The 15,296-nt window shown below is 38.0% G+C and overlaps 2 protein-coding genes across 2 annotated transcripts in view; both read left to right on the top strand.

The window, feature by feature from the left end:
• The window catches only part of LOC308641877 (uncharacterized protein), a gene marked incomplete at both ends in the record, with an annotated part of 45,663 nt that overhangs the window by 5,797 nt on the left and 24,570 nt on the right, over positions 1 to 15,296 (top strand). The gene's annotated exons all lie outside the window — the stretch shown is intronic.
• LOC308639071 (olfactory receptor 5M10-like) lies at positions 2,320 to 3,252 on the top strand (the record flags this gene model as incomplete). Its single annotated transcript, XM_081277055.1, has 1 exon — positions 2,320 to 3,252. One exon carries the CDS (start codon positions 2,320 to 2,322, stop codon positions 3,250 to 3,252), a length of 933 nt encoding a protein of 310 aa, XP_081133181.1.

The following is a 15,296-nucleotide window of genomic DNA, read 5'->3' as shown; positions in this document are numbered from 1 at the left end:
GGTTAATTTCTCACAAAATAACATTGTTTGTTTGTAACAAAATTGACCTGCCTTATCTGGCTTAATGTGAAACTACAATTTGAGAAATTTTATTGGAATGACATGGTACTATCTGTGCAAAAAAGTACCTCTAACTTCCTTCTTTTCTAACAAATGCTTTGTTCAAAACTGTTCCACTATTCTCTATGCTATTTTCAAACTTCCTCTTAAATCTCCAGTTACTGTATGAGTGTTCCAGTTTCTCTAACGTCTGTGATTCCTATCATGTTGATGACATTAACTCAATAGATCAGTCTAGTTCCAGCAGAAATTCATAAGCCCAACTCTTCACAGGAGCCCCGGCTCTGACCAGAACTTCCACTGCTGCTGATGACAGTACTGTTCTCTTCACTCCATCTTCTCCTGTCCTGAAAGCTCCACCTGCCCCACATTCTTGTCCTCAGCCTCATTAGAAGGTCTTGCCTCAATGTTTAGGAAAAAAACAAGGTAGAATTCCCAGGGGAATTAGTTTGTCTTTACTACACTACATATACAAAATTATCTACTCCTACTTCCTTCCATCTAAATTACTGAACATGATGGCTTATTCTCTATCTGTGATCAAGATTTCCTGCACTCATCAAGTGCTATAAACAAATGTAAGGTAGGGATTTGGACCTCAAAGGAATTAATACAGGTCCTTAGAGCATCAATTAGTGTTATGTCCTTAAGGATCAAACACATTTTAATTCTTTTTTAAAAATTATTAAAAAAAAACCCTCAAGGGACTATACCAGAGACAAATTTTATAAATGTTTCCACTGTGTGTGTGCAAAATATGGTGTGGTGATATTGGCAGGTAAGTGACATTTTTGTATTTTTTAACTCAAAGTAGATCTTGTGTTTTTTTACATATTCTATCTATGTGGGAAAATACATTGGTCAATTCCACCTTTTTATTATGTTTGGTACTAAGAATTGAACCCATAGGCATTTTGCCACTGAGATACATCCCTAGTCCTTTTTATTATGTTTTATTTTGAGGTAGGGTCTCACTCAACAGTGTAGGACTTCCCATAGTTGCTGAAATTTTGGTCTTGTATTTTGATCCTCCTGGATTAGAGGCATATACCACCCATTGCACTTGTGTTCTTTGCTATTTTTATGATAGTATTTCTTTGAATTTGAAGAATTCATTATTCTTAGCAAGCTCTTTTGATGTATTTGTGAGAGACTAGTGAAAAATGGCCTCATGGTACAATACTTGAGAATTAATTTTTACCGTAGTGTGAGTTTTGCAAAAACTTTATTTTTATACTGAACGTATAAAGATGAAAACTGAGGGTACATTTAAATAGCTGTACTTCTCTAAACTAATTTTTTTCACAAATGGGTTAGTGACATTCATGAAATATAGAATAGAAATATAGGAATATAGAAATATAGGAACCAAAAATCCACCCTCTTCCCCAGATAATTGCATTACTTATTAGTTGTTCACCTATTTAGGAAGGTCCACTGGCCATTTAAAAGCACTCCACATTGGTTTCTCTTGATAGAACTTGTTTTCATCTAACAATATAAGCATAGCTTTCAGCACTTGTGAAATATCTGTCCTTCTGCTCTGCAAATTGTGCTTTATGATGGTGTAGAACATGAATACTGTTGTAGCCTCATATCCTAGAACAGGGGCAAAGAGCAAGCTGTGAAGTATATATGAATAAATGCTTGGATGAATTTACAAAGATAATGCACAATTCAACAGAAATGTCCAGATAACTTTCCAAGTATCTTTGTTTAAATCAGACAAAAGTGGATTTCCAGTGAAGCAATTAACTTAATATTCAACATTTATTCCATCTTAAAAAAATATGAGGGTATATTTAGAGTGAACATGGGAAGCAAACATACTTATTTATCAATGCGAATGAAGAAAATGATCTTATGGTGTTAATTTCTTATTCTCTTGTATTTAGTTTTTATAGAAAGAAAATATGGGGGAAAATACTAAATATAGCAATAACTTAAAAGACATAAAATATGTGAATATATAAGCATAGATATATATATTAATATATATAAGCATACAAAGTGAGAGCAAAAATGAGAGAAAACAGCATATGTCTTTAAGTTACAGAAGGAAAGAGAAACAGATTAAACAGTGCATAAGGAGTCAATGTAATCCACAAATGTAATCTAAAATGAGGCATTTCAGGAGAAGAGCAGACAGTTGTCCCAGATGATTGGATCAAGGAGCAAAAGATAATATGAATGGAGCAGATGCAGAATCTGGATCAAACTCTTATTTTCTGTCACTTTGAGCTTACAAGAAAAAAGAAAATGTCCTCCCCAAATCACACTCTAGGCACTACATTCACTCTCACGGGACTGACAGATGACCCAGTGCTGGAGAAGGTCCTGTTTGGGGTGTTTCTGGTGGTCTACCTACTCACACTGGCAGGAAACCTGTGCATGATTGTGCTGATCAGCACCAGTCCCCACCTGCACACTCCCATGTACTTCTTCCTTGGCCACCTCTCCTTTGTAGACATCTGCTATTCCTCCAACATCACTCCCAACATGCTGTATGATTTCCTCTCAGAGGACAAGACCATTTCCTATGCTGGGTGCTTCACTCAGTGTCTCCTCTTCATTGCTCTGGTGATCACTGAGCTTTACCTCCTTGCTTCCATGGCCCTGGACCGCTATGTGGCCATCTGCAGCCCTCTGCATTACAGCTCCAGGATGTCCAGGAACGTCTGCATCTCCCTGGTCACCTTCCCTTATGTGTCTGGCTCCCTTCATGGGCTATCTCAGGCACTGCTGACTTTCCACCTGTCCTTCTGTGGCTCCCTGGAGATCAACCACTTCTACTGTGCAGATCCTCCCCTGCTCCTGCTGGCCTGCTCTGACACCCACATCAAGAAGATGGCCATGTTTGTGGTGGCTGGCTTCACTCTCTCCAGCTCTCTCTCAGTCATTCTCCTGTCCTACCTCTTCATTGTTGCAGCCATCCTGAGGATCCGTTCTGCTGAAGGCAGGCGCAAAGCCTTCTCCACTTGTGGCTCCCACCTGACGACAGTCACCATATTTTATGGGACACTTTTCTGCATGTACTTAAGGCCCCCTTCAGAGAAGTCCATAGAGCAATCCAAAGTCATTGCCGTTTTTTACACTTTCTTGAGCCCAATACTGAACCCGCTGATCTATAGCCTCAGGAACAAGGATGTCATCCGCGCCATGCAAGATGTGATGAAGGGAAATTTCTTTTAGAAAATGGCACTTTAGGCTTTTATAAATCACTAAGTGCCTGTGATGACAATGTGAGTCCTAAAGGGACAAACACTACCACTGGATGGAGATGACTAGTCTACCATTATAAACTCTTAGTGGCCGCTTTTGTTAATTTCCTCAAAAAAATTGATACTTTTGCTGGACCTGGTGTTCCTTACCTGTAATCCCAGCATTGGGAAGCTAGAGCAAGAGGATTGTGAGTTCAAAGCCAGCCTCAGCAACTTAGTGAGGCCCCAAGCAACTCAGCAATTCACTGTCTCTAAATTAAATATAAAAAATAGTAAGAGATGTGACTCAGTGGTTAAGCGCCTCTGGGATCAATCCCCAGTACCAATAAGAAAAACATAAATAAATAAATAATATCAGTTTCATGATTATTTTTAAAGATAAACCCTGTGATGTTGAAATTGCAAAATATTTCCTTTAGCAGAGAAACTATGAAATGTTCTTTGGTTAATAGTCAATGATTATATATAATAACTTTATATTTTTGTTTCCATGGAGTTATATTTTATACTATCTGACCTTAGTGGGAACAATAGAAATCATCTTCTCTGACAAATGTAGCACAGAGTGCTAAACCAAGACTTTAAAATGTGGTGTTTGTCTTCACGTCTAGTACAGAACCATGGCTCTAATGTCTGTTTAACCACTGAAAGATCCTTGCAGAAAAATTAAATATATCCTTCTTCTACTGGTTTAAAATTTTTGTACCATTTCCTATACCTAAATCACCTAAAACTTTTTGTCTATTTTTAATAATGCCGACTATGTGCCTCAATTTTGAAATTGTCCACTCCAGCTTTTGAGTTCCCAAGTGTTTGGATTCAATTAATCATCAATAGAGTCAAAGGTAGTTTTCATTGCTGTAGCTCTGACGTTAACCTAAGTTATTAGAAGGCAATTGTGTCTCTCCATGGCCATCTTTATACCTAGCCATACCCTGAAAAAGGATAGAGTGGCATAGGTGTTTACCTGTCTCTCTGGAGAAATCTCATGTTCATTTTGCTTTATAAACCTGTGAATCATTATTTGCTAGCTAAACTCTGTAATTACCTATCAAAACTTCTCATGAAAAATCAATAGTAGAGGATGTTAACACATTCAGCATTTGTCTTTTTTTATTGATTTAAAAAAATAAATGACAGCAGAATTCATTACAATTTTTATTACACATATAGAGCACATTTTTTCATACCTTTGGTTGTATATAAAGTATGTTCACACCAATTTGTGTCTTCATACATGTACTTTGGATAATGATGTCCATCACATCCCACCATCCTTTGTAACCCCCTGCCCCCTCCCTTTCCCTCCCATGCCTCTGCCCTATCTGGAGTTTCTCTGTTCCTCCTATGCTCCCCCTCCCTACCCCACCATGAGTCAGTCACTTTATATCAGAGAAAACTTTGGCATTTGTTTTTTTTTTTTTTTTTTTTTTTGAGGGGATTGGTTAACTTCATTTAGCATTATCTTCTCCAAAGCCATCCATTTCCTGCAAATGCCATGATTTTATTATCTTTTATTACTGAGGAATATTCCATTGTGTATATATGCCACGATTTTTTTATCCATCCATCTACTGAAGGGCATCTAGTTTGGTTCCACAGTTTAGCTATTGTGAATTGTGCTGTTATAAACATTGATGTGGCTGTGTCCCTGTAGTATGCTGTTTTTAAGTCGTTTGAGTATAGACCGAGGAGATGGATAGTTGGGTCAAATAGTGGTTCAACTCCCAGTTTTCCAAGAAATCTCCATACTGCTTTCCATACTGGCTGCACCAATTTGCAGACCCACAAGCGATGTATGAGTGTACCTTTTTCCTCCCATCCTCGCCAACACTTATTGTTGTTTGTCTTCATAATAGCTGCCATTCTGACTGGAGTGAGATGATATCTTACTGTAGTTTTTATTTGCATTTCTCTATTTGCTAGAGATGATGAACATTTTTTTCATATATTTGTTGATTGATTTGTTGATTTCATATATTTGATGATTATCTTAATTCATGTGATGAACCCAGCCTAATTGCACCTTAAGATTGGGAGCCATCTCATCATAAAGTCATGAAACATTAATTTCTGTTTTACTAAAAATTACTGCAATTTCTAAATTTGTTTGGAATTCCTGCTTGTGCCTTGAACTCACCCATGCCTGGCTTTCCCTGACAAGATAACAACCCTCTCTGAAACCTCAGTGACACCTCATAAATTGTGATGTTGAAATCTAAATTTAATCCTGACATCGAAATGTTAAGCCATGTAGATCATTAACTTACTATCTGCCTTTTTTTTTTATTGGTTGTTCACAACATTACAAAGCTCTTGACATAACATACTTCATACATTGGACTGAAGTGGGTTATGAACCCCCAATTTTACCCCAAATGCAGATTGCAGAGTCACATCGGTTACACTTCCACAATTTTACATAATGTCCTATTGGTCCTTGTTGTATTCTGCTACCTTTCCTATCCCCTACTATCCCCCCTCCCCTCCCCTCCCAACTTCTCTCTCTACCCCATCTACTGTAACTCATTTCTCTCCTTGTTTATTTTCCCATTCCCTCACAACCTCTTGTATGTAATTTTGTATAGCAATGAGGGTCTCCCTTCCTTTCCATGCAATTTCCCTTTTCTCACCCTTTCCCTCCCATCTCATGTCTTTGTTTAATGTTGATCTTTTCTTCCTACTCTTCCTCCCTGCTCTGTTCATAGTTGCTCTCATTATATCAAAGAAGACATTTGGTATTTGTTTTTTAGGGATTGGCTAGCTTCACTAAGCATAATCTGCTCTAGTGCCATCCATTTCCCTGCAAATTCTATGATTTTGTCATTTTTTATTGCTGCATAGTACTCCATTGTGTATAGATGCCACATTTTTTTTTTATCCATTCATCTACTGAGGGGCATCTGGGTTGGTTCCACAGTCTAGCAATTGTGAATTGTGCTGCTATGAACATCGATGTGGCAGTATCCCTGTAGCATGCTCTTTTAAGGTCTTCAGGGAATAGTCCAAGAAGGGCAATAGCAGGGTCAAATGGTGGTTCCATTCCCATCTTTCCCAGGAATCTCCAAACTGCTTTCCAAATTGGCCTCACCAATTTGCAGTCCCACCAGCAATGTACAAGTGTACCCTTTTCTTCACAACCTCTCCAGCACTTGTTGTTGTTTGACTTCATAGTGGCTGCCAATCTTACTGGAGTGAAATGGTATCTTAGGGTGGTTTTGATTTGCATTTCTCTGACTGCTAGAGATGGTGAGCATTTTTTCATGTACTTATTGATTGATTGTATATCCTCCTCTGAGAAGTGTCTGTTCAGGTCCTTGGCCCATTTGTTGATTGGGTTATTTGTTATCTTATTGTCTAATTTTTTGAGTTCTTTGTGTACTCTGGATATTAGGGCTCTATCTGAAGTGTGAGGAGTAAAAATTTGTTCCCAGGATGTAGGTTCTCTATTTACCTCTCTTATTGTTTCTCTTGCTGAGAAAAAACTTTTAAGTTTAATTAAGTCCCATTTGTTGATTCTTGTTGTTAACTCTTGTGCTATGGGTGTCCTATTAAGGAATTTGGAGCCCGACCCCACAATTTGTAGATCGGATCCAACTTTGTCTTCTATCAGACGCAGAGTCTCTGGTTTGATATCAAGTTCCTTGATCCATTTTGAGTTAACTTTTGTGCATGGCGAGAGAAAGGGGTTCAGTTTCATTTTGTTGCATATGGATTTCCAGTTTTCCCAACACCATTTGTTGAAGATGCTATCCTTCCTCCATTGCATGCTTTTAGCCCCTTTATCAAATATAAGATAGTTGTAACTTTGTGGATCAGTCTCTGTGTCCTCTATTCTAAACCATTGGTCCACCCGCCTGTTTTGGTACCAGTACCATGCTGTTTTTGTCACTATTGCTTTGTAATATAGTTTGAAATCTGGTATTGCTATACCGCCTGATTCACACTTCCTGTTTAGAATTGCTTTTGCTATTCTGGGTCTTTTATTTTTCCATATGAATTTCATGATTGCTTTGTCAATTTCTACAAGATATGCCGTTGGGATTTTGATTGGCATTGCATTAAACCTATAGAGAACTTTTGGTAATATCTCCATTTTGATGATGTTAGTTCTGCCTATCCATGAACAGGGTATGTTTTTCCATCTTCTAAGATCTTCATCAACTTCTCTCTTTAGGGTTCTGTAGTTTTCATTATATAAATCTTTCACCTCTTTTGTTAGGTTAATTCCCAAGTATTTTATTTTTTTTTGAGGATATCGTGAATGGAGTGTTTTTCCTCATTTCCGTTTCCGAAGTTTTGTCGCTGATATACAGAAATGCCTTTGATTTATGCGTGTTGATTTTATATCCTGCCACTTTGCTGAATTCATTTATTAGTTCTAGTAGTTTCTTTGTAGACCCTTTTGGGTCTTCTAGGTATAGAATCATGTCATCTGCAAATAGTGATAATTTAAGTTCTTCTTTTCCAATTTTTATGAATTTAATTTCTTTCGTCTGTCTAATTGCTCTGGCCAGTGTTTCGAGAACTATATTGAATAGAAGTGGAGATAGCGGGCACACCTGTCTTGTTCCGGATTTTAGAGTGAATGCCTTCAACTTTTCTCCATTCAGAATGATGCTAGCCTGAGGCTTAGCATAGATAGCTTTTACAATGTCAAGGTAGGTTCCTGTTATCCCTAATTTTTCTAATGTTTTGAACATAAAGGGATGCTGTACTTTGTCAAATGCTTTCTCTGCATCTATCGAGATGATCATATGGTTCTTATCTTTAAGTCTATTGATGTGGTGAATAACATTTATTGATTTCCGTATGTTGAACCATCCTTGTATCCCAGGGATGAATCCTACTTGATCATGGTGCACAATTTTTTTGATGTGTTTTTGTATTCGATTCGCCAGAATTTTATTGAGGATTTTTGCATCTAGGTTCATTAGAGATATTGGTCTGTAGTTTTCTTTCTTTGAGGTGTCTTTGTCTGGTTTCAGAATCAGGGTGATGTTGGCCTCATAAAACAAATTTGGAAGAGCTCCCTCTTTTTCTATTTCCTGAAATAACTTGAAAAGTATTGGTTTTAATTCTTCTTTAAAGGTTTTGTAAAACTCCGCTGTATATCCATCCGGTCCTGGGCTTTTCTTGGTTGGTAGTCTTTTGATGGCTTCTTCAATTTCATCCATTGATATTGGTCTGTTCAAATTGTGTGTATCCTCCTGACTCAGTCTGGGCAAATCATATGACTTAAGAAATTTATCGATGTCTTCACTATCTTCTATTTTGTTGGAATATAGGTTTTCAAAATAATTTCTAATTGTCTTCTGTATTTCTGTAGGATCTGTTGTAATATTGCCTTTTTCATCCCGTATGTTAGTAATTTGAGTTCTCTCTCTTCTTCTCTTCGTTAGCATGGCTAAAGGTCTGTCGATCTTATTTATTTTTTCGAAGAACCAACTTTTAGTTTTGTTAATTTTTTCAATAGTTTCTTTTGTTTCAATTTCATTGATTTCCGCTCTAATTTTAATTATTTCTTGCCTTCTGCTACATTTGCTGTTGTTTTGCTCTTCCTTTTCTAGGGCTTTGAGATGAAGTGTGAGCTCATTTATTTGTTGTTTTTTTCTTTTTTTGAGGAATGACCACCAGGCGATGAATTTTCCTCTTAAAACTGCTTTCATTGTGTCCCATAGATTCCGATATGTTGTGTCTGTATTTTCATTTATCTCTAAGAATTTTTTAATTTCCTCCTTTATGTCTTCGGTAACCCATTGATCATTCAGTAACATATTGTTCATTTTCCATGTGATGTAGGATTTTTCCTTCCTTCTTTTATCATTGATTTCCAGTTTCATTCCATTATGATCAGATAAAATGCATGGTATTATCTCCACCCCTTTATATTTACTGAGGGTTGCCCTATGGCATAATATATGGTCTATTTTTGAGAAGGAACCATGTGCTGCTGAGAAAAAAGTATATCCATTTGATGATGGTTGATATATACTATATATGTCAGTTAAGTCTAGGTTATTGATTGTGATCTTGAGTTCTATAGTTTCTTTATTCAATTTTTGTTTGGAGGATCTGTCCAACGGTGAAAGAGGTGTGTTGAAGTCACCCATAATTATTGTGTTGTGGTCTATTTGATTCTTGAACTTGAGGAGAGTTTGTTTTATGAATGTCGCAGCACCATTGTTTGGTGCATAAATATTGATAATTGTTATGTCTTGTTGGTGAATGGATCCTTTTAACAGTATATAATGACCTTCTTTATCCCTTTTGATTAACTTAGTCTTGAAGTCGATTTTATTCGATATGAGGATGGCCACTCCTGCTTGCTTACGAGAACTGTGTGCGTGGTATATTTTTTCCCATCCTTTCACCTTCAGCCTGTGTATGTCTTTTCCAATCAGATGTGTCTCCTGGAGGCAGCATATTGTTGGATTTGTCTTTTTAATCCATGATACCAGCCTGTGTCGCTTTATTGGAGAGTTTAGGCCGTTAACATTCAGAGTTACTATTGATATATGGTTTGAACTTCCATCCATGTTTGAATGTTTATCCTTTTTTTTTTTTTTTAATATTTAGTTTGTTTCTCCGTGATTATCTTTCCCCTCGCCCTCTGTCTTTACTGAGGCACTTCCCACTGATGGTTTTGGTTATTGTTTTTCATTCCTTCCTTGTGTAGTGTTTTGCTCAAAATGCTTTGCAATGCAGGTTTTCTGGCTGCAAATTCTTTTAACTTTTGTTTATCATGAAAGATCTTTATTTCGTTGTCATACCTGAAGCTTAATTTTGCTGGATACAGAATTCTTGGTTGGCATCCATTGTCTTTCAGTGTTTGAAATACATTATTCCATGACCTTCTTGCTTTCAGTGTCTGTGATGAAAAGTCCGTTGTTAACCGTATTGGTTTACCCCTAAATGTAATCTGTCTCCTTTCTCTTGTAGCTTTTAATATTTTCTCTTTGTTCTGTATATTGGATATCTTCATAACAATGTGTCTTGGCGTTGGTCTACTGTGATTTTGTGTGCTCGGTGTCCTGTATGCATCTTCAATTTGTATATCTGTTTCCTTTTTTATTTCTGGAAAGTTTTCTGTAATTATTTCATTCAGTAGGTTTCTCATTCCCTTGGTGTGAATCTCTGTACCTTCCTCTATCCCGATGACTCGTAAGTTTGGTTTCTTCATGTTATCGCATAACTCTTGGATGATTTTCTCGTGCTTTTTTACCAGCCTTTCTGAGTTGGCTAGACTCTTTTCAAGATGGTATATTTTGTCTTCATTATCTGACGTTCTGGTTTCTACTTGTTCCACTCTGTTAGTGATACTCTCAATTGAGTTTTTAATTTGGTTTATCGTTTCCTTCATTTCTAGAATTATTGTTTGATTATTTTTTATAATCTCTATCTCCTTATAAAGATGCTTAACTTCTTCTTTTAGCTGTTTATGTAACTCATTCTCAATGTGTTCTTTTGCTGCTTGAATTTGCTGTCTTGTATCCTCTTTGAGGTTCCATTCCATCTGTCTAAGGTGTTCCTTGAGGTCTTTATATGACCATTTTTCTGATGACTCTAGGTCCTCCTGAATATTTAGGCTGTCCTGCATTGCTTGTACTCCTCTTCTTCCTTGTTTCTTGAAGCTGCTCATGTTGCTTCTTGTTCTGGTTGACTGCTGGGTTACTGTTTATTCCTATAAATTTATTTGATGCTAGGGAGGAAAGGTATTAGAAGGGAAGGGAAGAAGTCACTAAGGAGAATGAGAGTAGGCAGGTAGAATTCAAGGAAGGGGGGATAAGAAAAATGAAAAGACAAAAGAAGAAAGAAATAGGAACTAAAAAAGAACAAAAATTTTAAAAAATATTAATAATAATTAAAAAAAATTAAAATTGAGATTAGAAGATAAAGAAGAAAAAAAAGAGAAAAGAAAGAAAAAACAACATAGAAAAATGAAGATGAAAGAAAAACCCCAATCAGAAAAAAAAAGAAAAAACAACAACAACAACAACAACAACAACAACAACAACAAAGACTAATAAATGCCATCTTAGAGTTTGATTAACTTCTCTTCCACTAGGTGGCGCTGTGCCCCCCAGGTCAAGTCTTTCCCGTCAGTACGCGGGAACCAATCACTGTGCAGCAGCTCCTCCCAGACTGGGCGAGTCTCCAATCCTGAGTGCTTAGGGCCTCCTCTTGTGTCCAAACACTTCCACTTTTCCTCTAGCCAGGCCCCTCTCACCACAATACTGGCTACAGGCCAGGTCTGCTGCTCCCGGGAGCCCTGTTTTCATGAACGACTGGGCTCACTCCTCCAGATTGCCATTCCCTCAGACCCTAAGCTTGTAGAGCTTGGTGCTGAGAGTCCTCAGCGAATTTTGCTTGCCCTCCGGTAGCCACACCCCCGTAGCTGGTGCAAGAGACCTCAGCAGCCAGCCCTGGCGGGAGCGGCAGTCCCACACCACCTCTGACTCCCTCGGGCTGGCTGTAGCACTCTCGGGAGTGCTGGGAGGGGCTCTTAAGGTTTCCCTGATGCGTGGAGAGGGAGAACCAGGAGACCACACACCTGCTGCAGCAGGCTTCAATGAAGTTATCTCCTCCGCCGCAGTCCTGCCACGCCAGCCCTCCGCCACAGTGGTGTCCTCTGCAAACGGCTACAGTTCGCCTCCCCCTGCCGGGCGACCAACGCCACAGGCGGGTCCCCACTGTCACCCAAGCCCCGCCTGGACCCTGTGGCCACTACCCACGAAGGCCCGGCAGGCATCCACCTCCGGGGAATGAGAAGGGCTGACCAGCCGCCTCAGCCGGATAGCTTAATGCTGAGTCGCAGCTGTCTGTCTCAGCTTTTCAGACGCAGTGGTGCGGGGCACGGAACATGGAGGGGCTTACTCACTTCCCGCCGCCATCTTTCTCCTCTCGCTATTTCGGGATGATGGCGGGGTGCTGGCTCGCTCTGTCCGGTGTGTCTCTGCCTCGAGCTCCCACGCCTCTCTCCGCCGCGGTTTCTACAGCCGGCGCTGCCCTGTTCGCTCTCTCCGTCCCCGGCGTTCCCGGCTTCTAGCCGCACCGCGGCCCGGTCCGTGTCTTTATGGCTCGCGGCTCCAGTGGCGCCCGGGGCCGGGGAGGCGACGGCCTGACTCCGGCAAGTACCACAGTCCCCAGGCCCTGAGTCCCGGCGGCCACAAACCGACACTTCTAGTAGACCTCCCAGATCCCTGCAGGACCCCTCTTCATGGAATTCTGCTAGAAGTTCCTCAGTGTGAACACTATCTGCCTTTGTATTACGATTGTCAAAATCCTGTTATCTGTAAGTTCTCAAGACACCCCGGTTTGCAACTTTTTGTGCTATAAAACTGTGTTCCTAGAGATACTGATCTATAGCCTGGGGTTTTGGGAGAGACAGTCCTGGCCAGCTCCTGTGTACACAAATATAAGTTTGCTTTAATTTGATTCAAAATTGGAATCAGTAGTCTTTTCTTTGTGTCATGATTTAACGCATGCTTTTTTAATCAACCATATTGATCTGTATTAAAACACATGATCTTCTTTATTAAGTTCACTTAGACATTTGTTATTTTAATATTTTGCACTTTAATTGTAATTTATACTTCTGTAAGCTTCCAGGAAGCTCCCAATAATTTATAATTATGTTTGAAGGTAAACATTTTATTATATATTTTATCAATATTAGGAAATATCAGTTAAGATCACTTTATACTTTTATTTTTTCTCATTTGGAATTCTTAGGGAAAAAAATTTTTAGTGTGAACACAAGAATTGAAATATGTATTAAAGAAATAAAGGATAATACTCATTTCAGGATTACCTTTCATAATATTTCTAAAGTTTATTTAAATAAATTATATTATTATTTGGAAAAATATTATCAATTTTTGTTCTTTTGTAACATTTCCTCCACCCAAAATTTAATAAAACAACACTTATATTTGGTTGTTGATTCTATGGTTATATTATATAGAAATTTCTTAAATTGTGTTAGAAATAAATTTGTGATATCCTGTAATATTGAATATAACACCGAGGCTTGCAAATTTTACCAGTTTCTTCCCACTATTTATAAATAAGCCATTGTTTCCTGCAGATTTGTGATATCATATTGTTTTACAGTATGCAAAAATATTTCTGTTGTGTTTCTTCAATTCTTCTGGTTACAATGTAGACATTTTTAATATGTCTTTATTTATGGTAAATAGTTATGTCATTATTATTATTTTTCAAATTTTTCTTAGAAAAATGCAAACTAGAAGCTTGTAGCAGTATAAAACACTTAACCCCGAAATTATACATGTAATGCTTGAGTGTATAAACTTTACATAAAATACAAATGTGACTATACATGTAAAACACATGCATTATATATTTGTGAAAAATCTGGAAAATATTATATTACATTATTATTGCTATTGCAGACTCCCTTGTATCCAAGGAAAATGTTTGGAATAGCGGTAATTGAGAGAATGGATGAGCGATGAAGAATTAGAAATCAGTTAACTTTTTTATTTTCATTTTTTTTCCAGAAAGACAGGGAGGTAGTATTGACCTACAATTGAGGAGATAAGCATTTAACCTTGGGGCATTAATTTATGTATTTATTGACATTATGTCACCAACATTTGCTTTTTTCATTCCAGAGTGCCAAAACATTTTCTATTTTTTAGAAGCATCTTTAAGTCCAGAATCTAATCCCTAACTAAACTGTCCCCTTGCCAAAAAGTATATCCCTTAAGAAATTACATAACCACATGTACTCCTAAACTGACTCAGTTCAAACATACAACAAAATGCTGCCTTGAATAGAACTTTAAATCTTATGGAATTTGAAATAATGACAAACAGTCTCTGAATCACACAGTTTCCATAAATGGTATCTGATGTGCACTATATTCACACACAAAATGGATATGGATCTGTTATTGTTACGTAGGATGTAGTAAAACTTTGATATCTACTTGTCATTGGTGATTTTTCACATCAAGATATACCAAAATAAATAAACGTAGGAATTAAATTGTCGAAATCTACCTGAATATAGTGAAGCCAGAATTAGACAGGCAGATAGGCAAGGGTCAGATCCAGAGAATGGAGGAATTGAAACATGGATTCCTTCAGAGTCCTTCCTCTACCCTAATCAAGAATCTCCCTATGTTCCAACCTGTTGCTAAGGTAACCTGTCCCCCAGGGATTGTCACTCCTATAAGGAATTGTTAATTACACCCCTTTCTCCACTCCTCCCCACCCTCTCCAGCCCACCTGTTCACACCTTCTGCCATCCTGCTGAGCATTTCCTGGGCCTAGTCACATACTCAGGGAGGAGAGAGATAAGGGAAGAGAGCAGGAGAACCCAGAAAGCCTAGGACATATAAAGAGGCTAAATACCCTCTCTTCTTGGGATACCAGGACACCAGCTACGGCCCCCTCCTCCTTCCATGGAGAAGTGTATATTACCCCCTTTTAAATAAACCCTGCTTTGTATGCTTGCCTCGGTGTGCTTCTCTAATGTTATACTTCAACATGTGAGGGAGCAGAACTCATAAAATGCTGTCTGCATGTGAAAAGGAGTGGTTTACTAAAATGTGTTATAGCAATATTGTTAGATTATGCACTTACAACAAAGCTAATTTCCAAGGGTCTTAAGCAAGCATAATTATTCCTTCAATACAAAGGCCAACTTTTCATGCATATTATAGATACTATTATGGTTAAATACTTTATAAAATTCAACAACTGGCAAAAGTTATGCAAATTTTTTCAGGTATGGTGGGAAGTAACTATATTCCTAGTGACTCAGAAGGTTGAGGCAGGAGCATTGCAAGTTTCAGGCCAGTCTCTAAAACAGTAAGATTGTATCTCAAACTAGGGGGAAAGAATTCCCAAAAAACAAAAACCTGGGGAGGTAGCTCAGTGATATAGGACACCTGGGATCAATCCCTCTTACCATCAAAAATAACTGAAATTATAAACTAATAGTTATTAACACTATTGAAGGGAAAATGATATAAATCATAT

The sequence above is a fragment of the Spermophilus citellus genome (genome assembly GCF_964194105.1).
Source record: "Spermophilus citellus genome assembly, chromosome: 2".
In the NCBI taxonomy this organism is placed as follows: Eukaryota; Metazoa; Chordata; class Mammalia; order Rodentia; family Sciuridae; genus Spermophilus; species Spermophilus citellus.
This window is presented reverse-complemented; position numbering and strand designations above follow the sequence as displayed.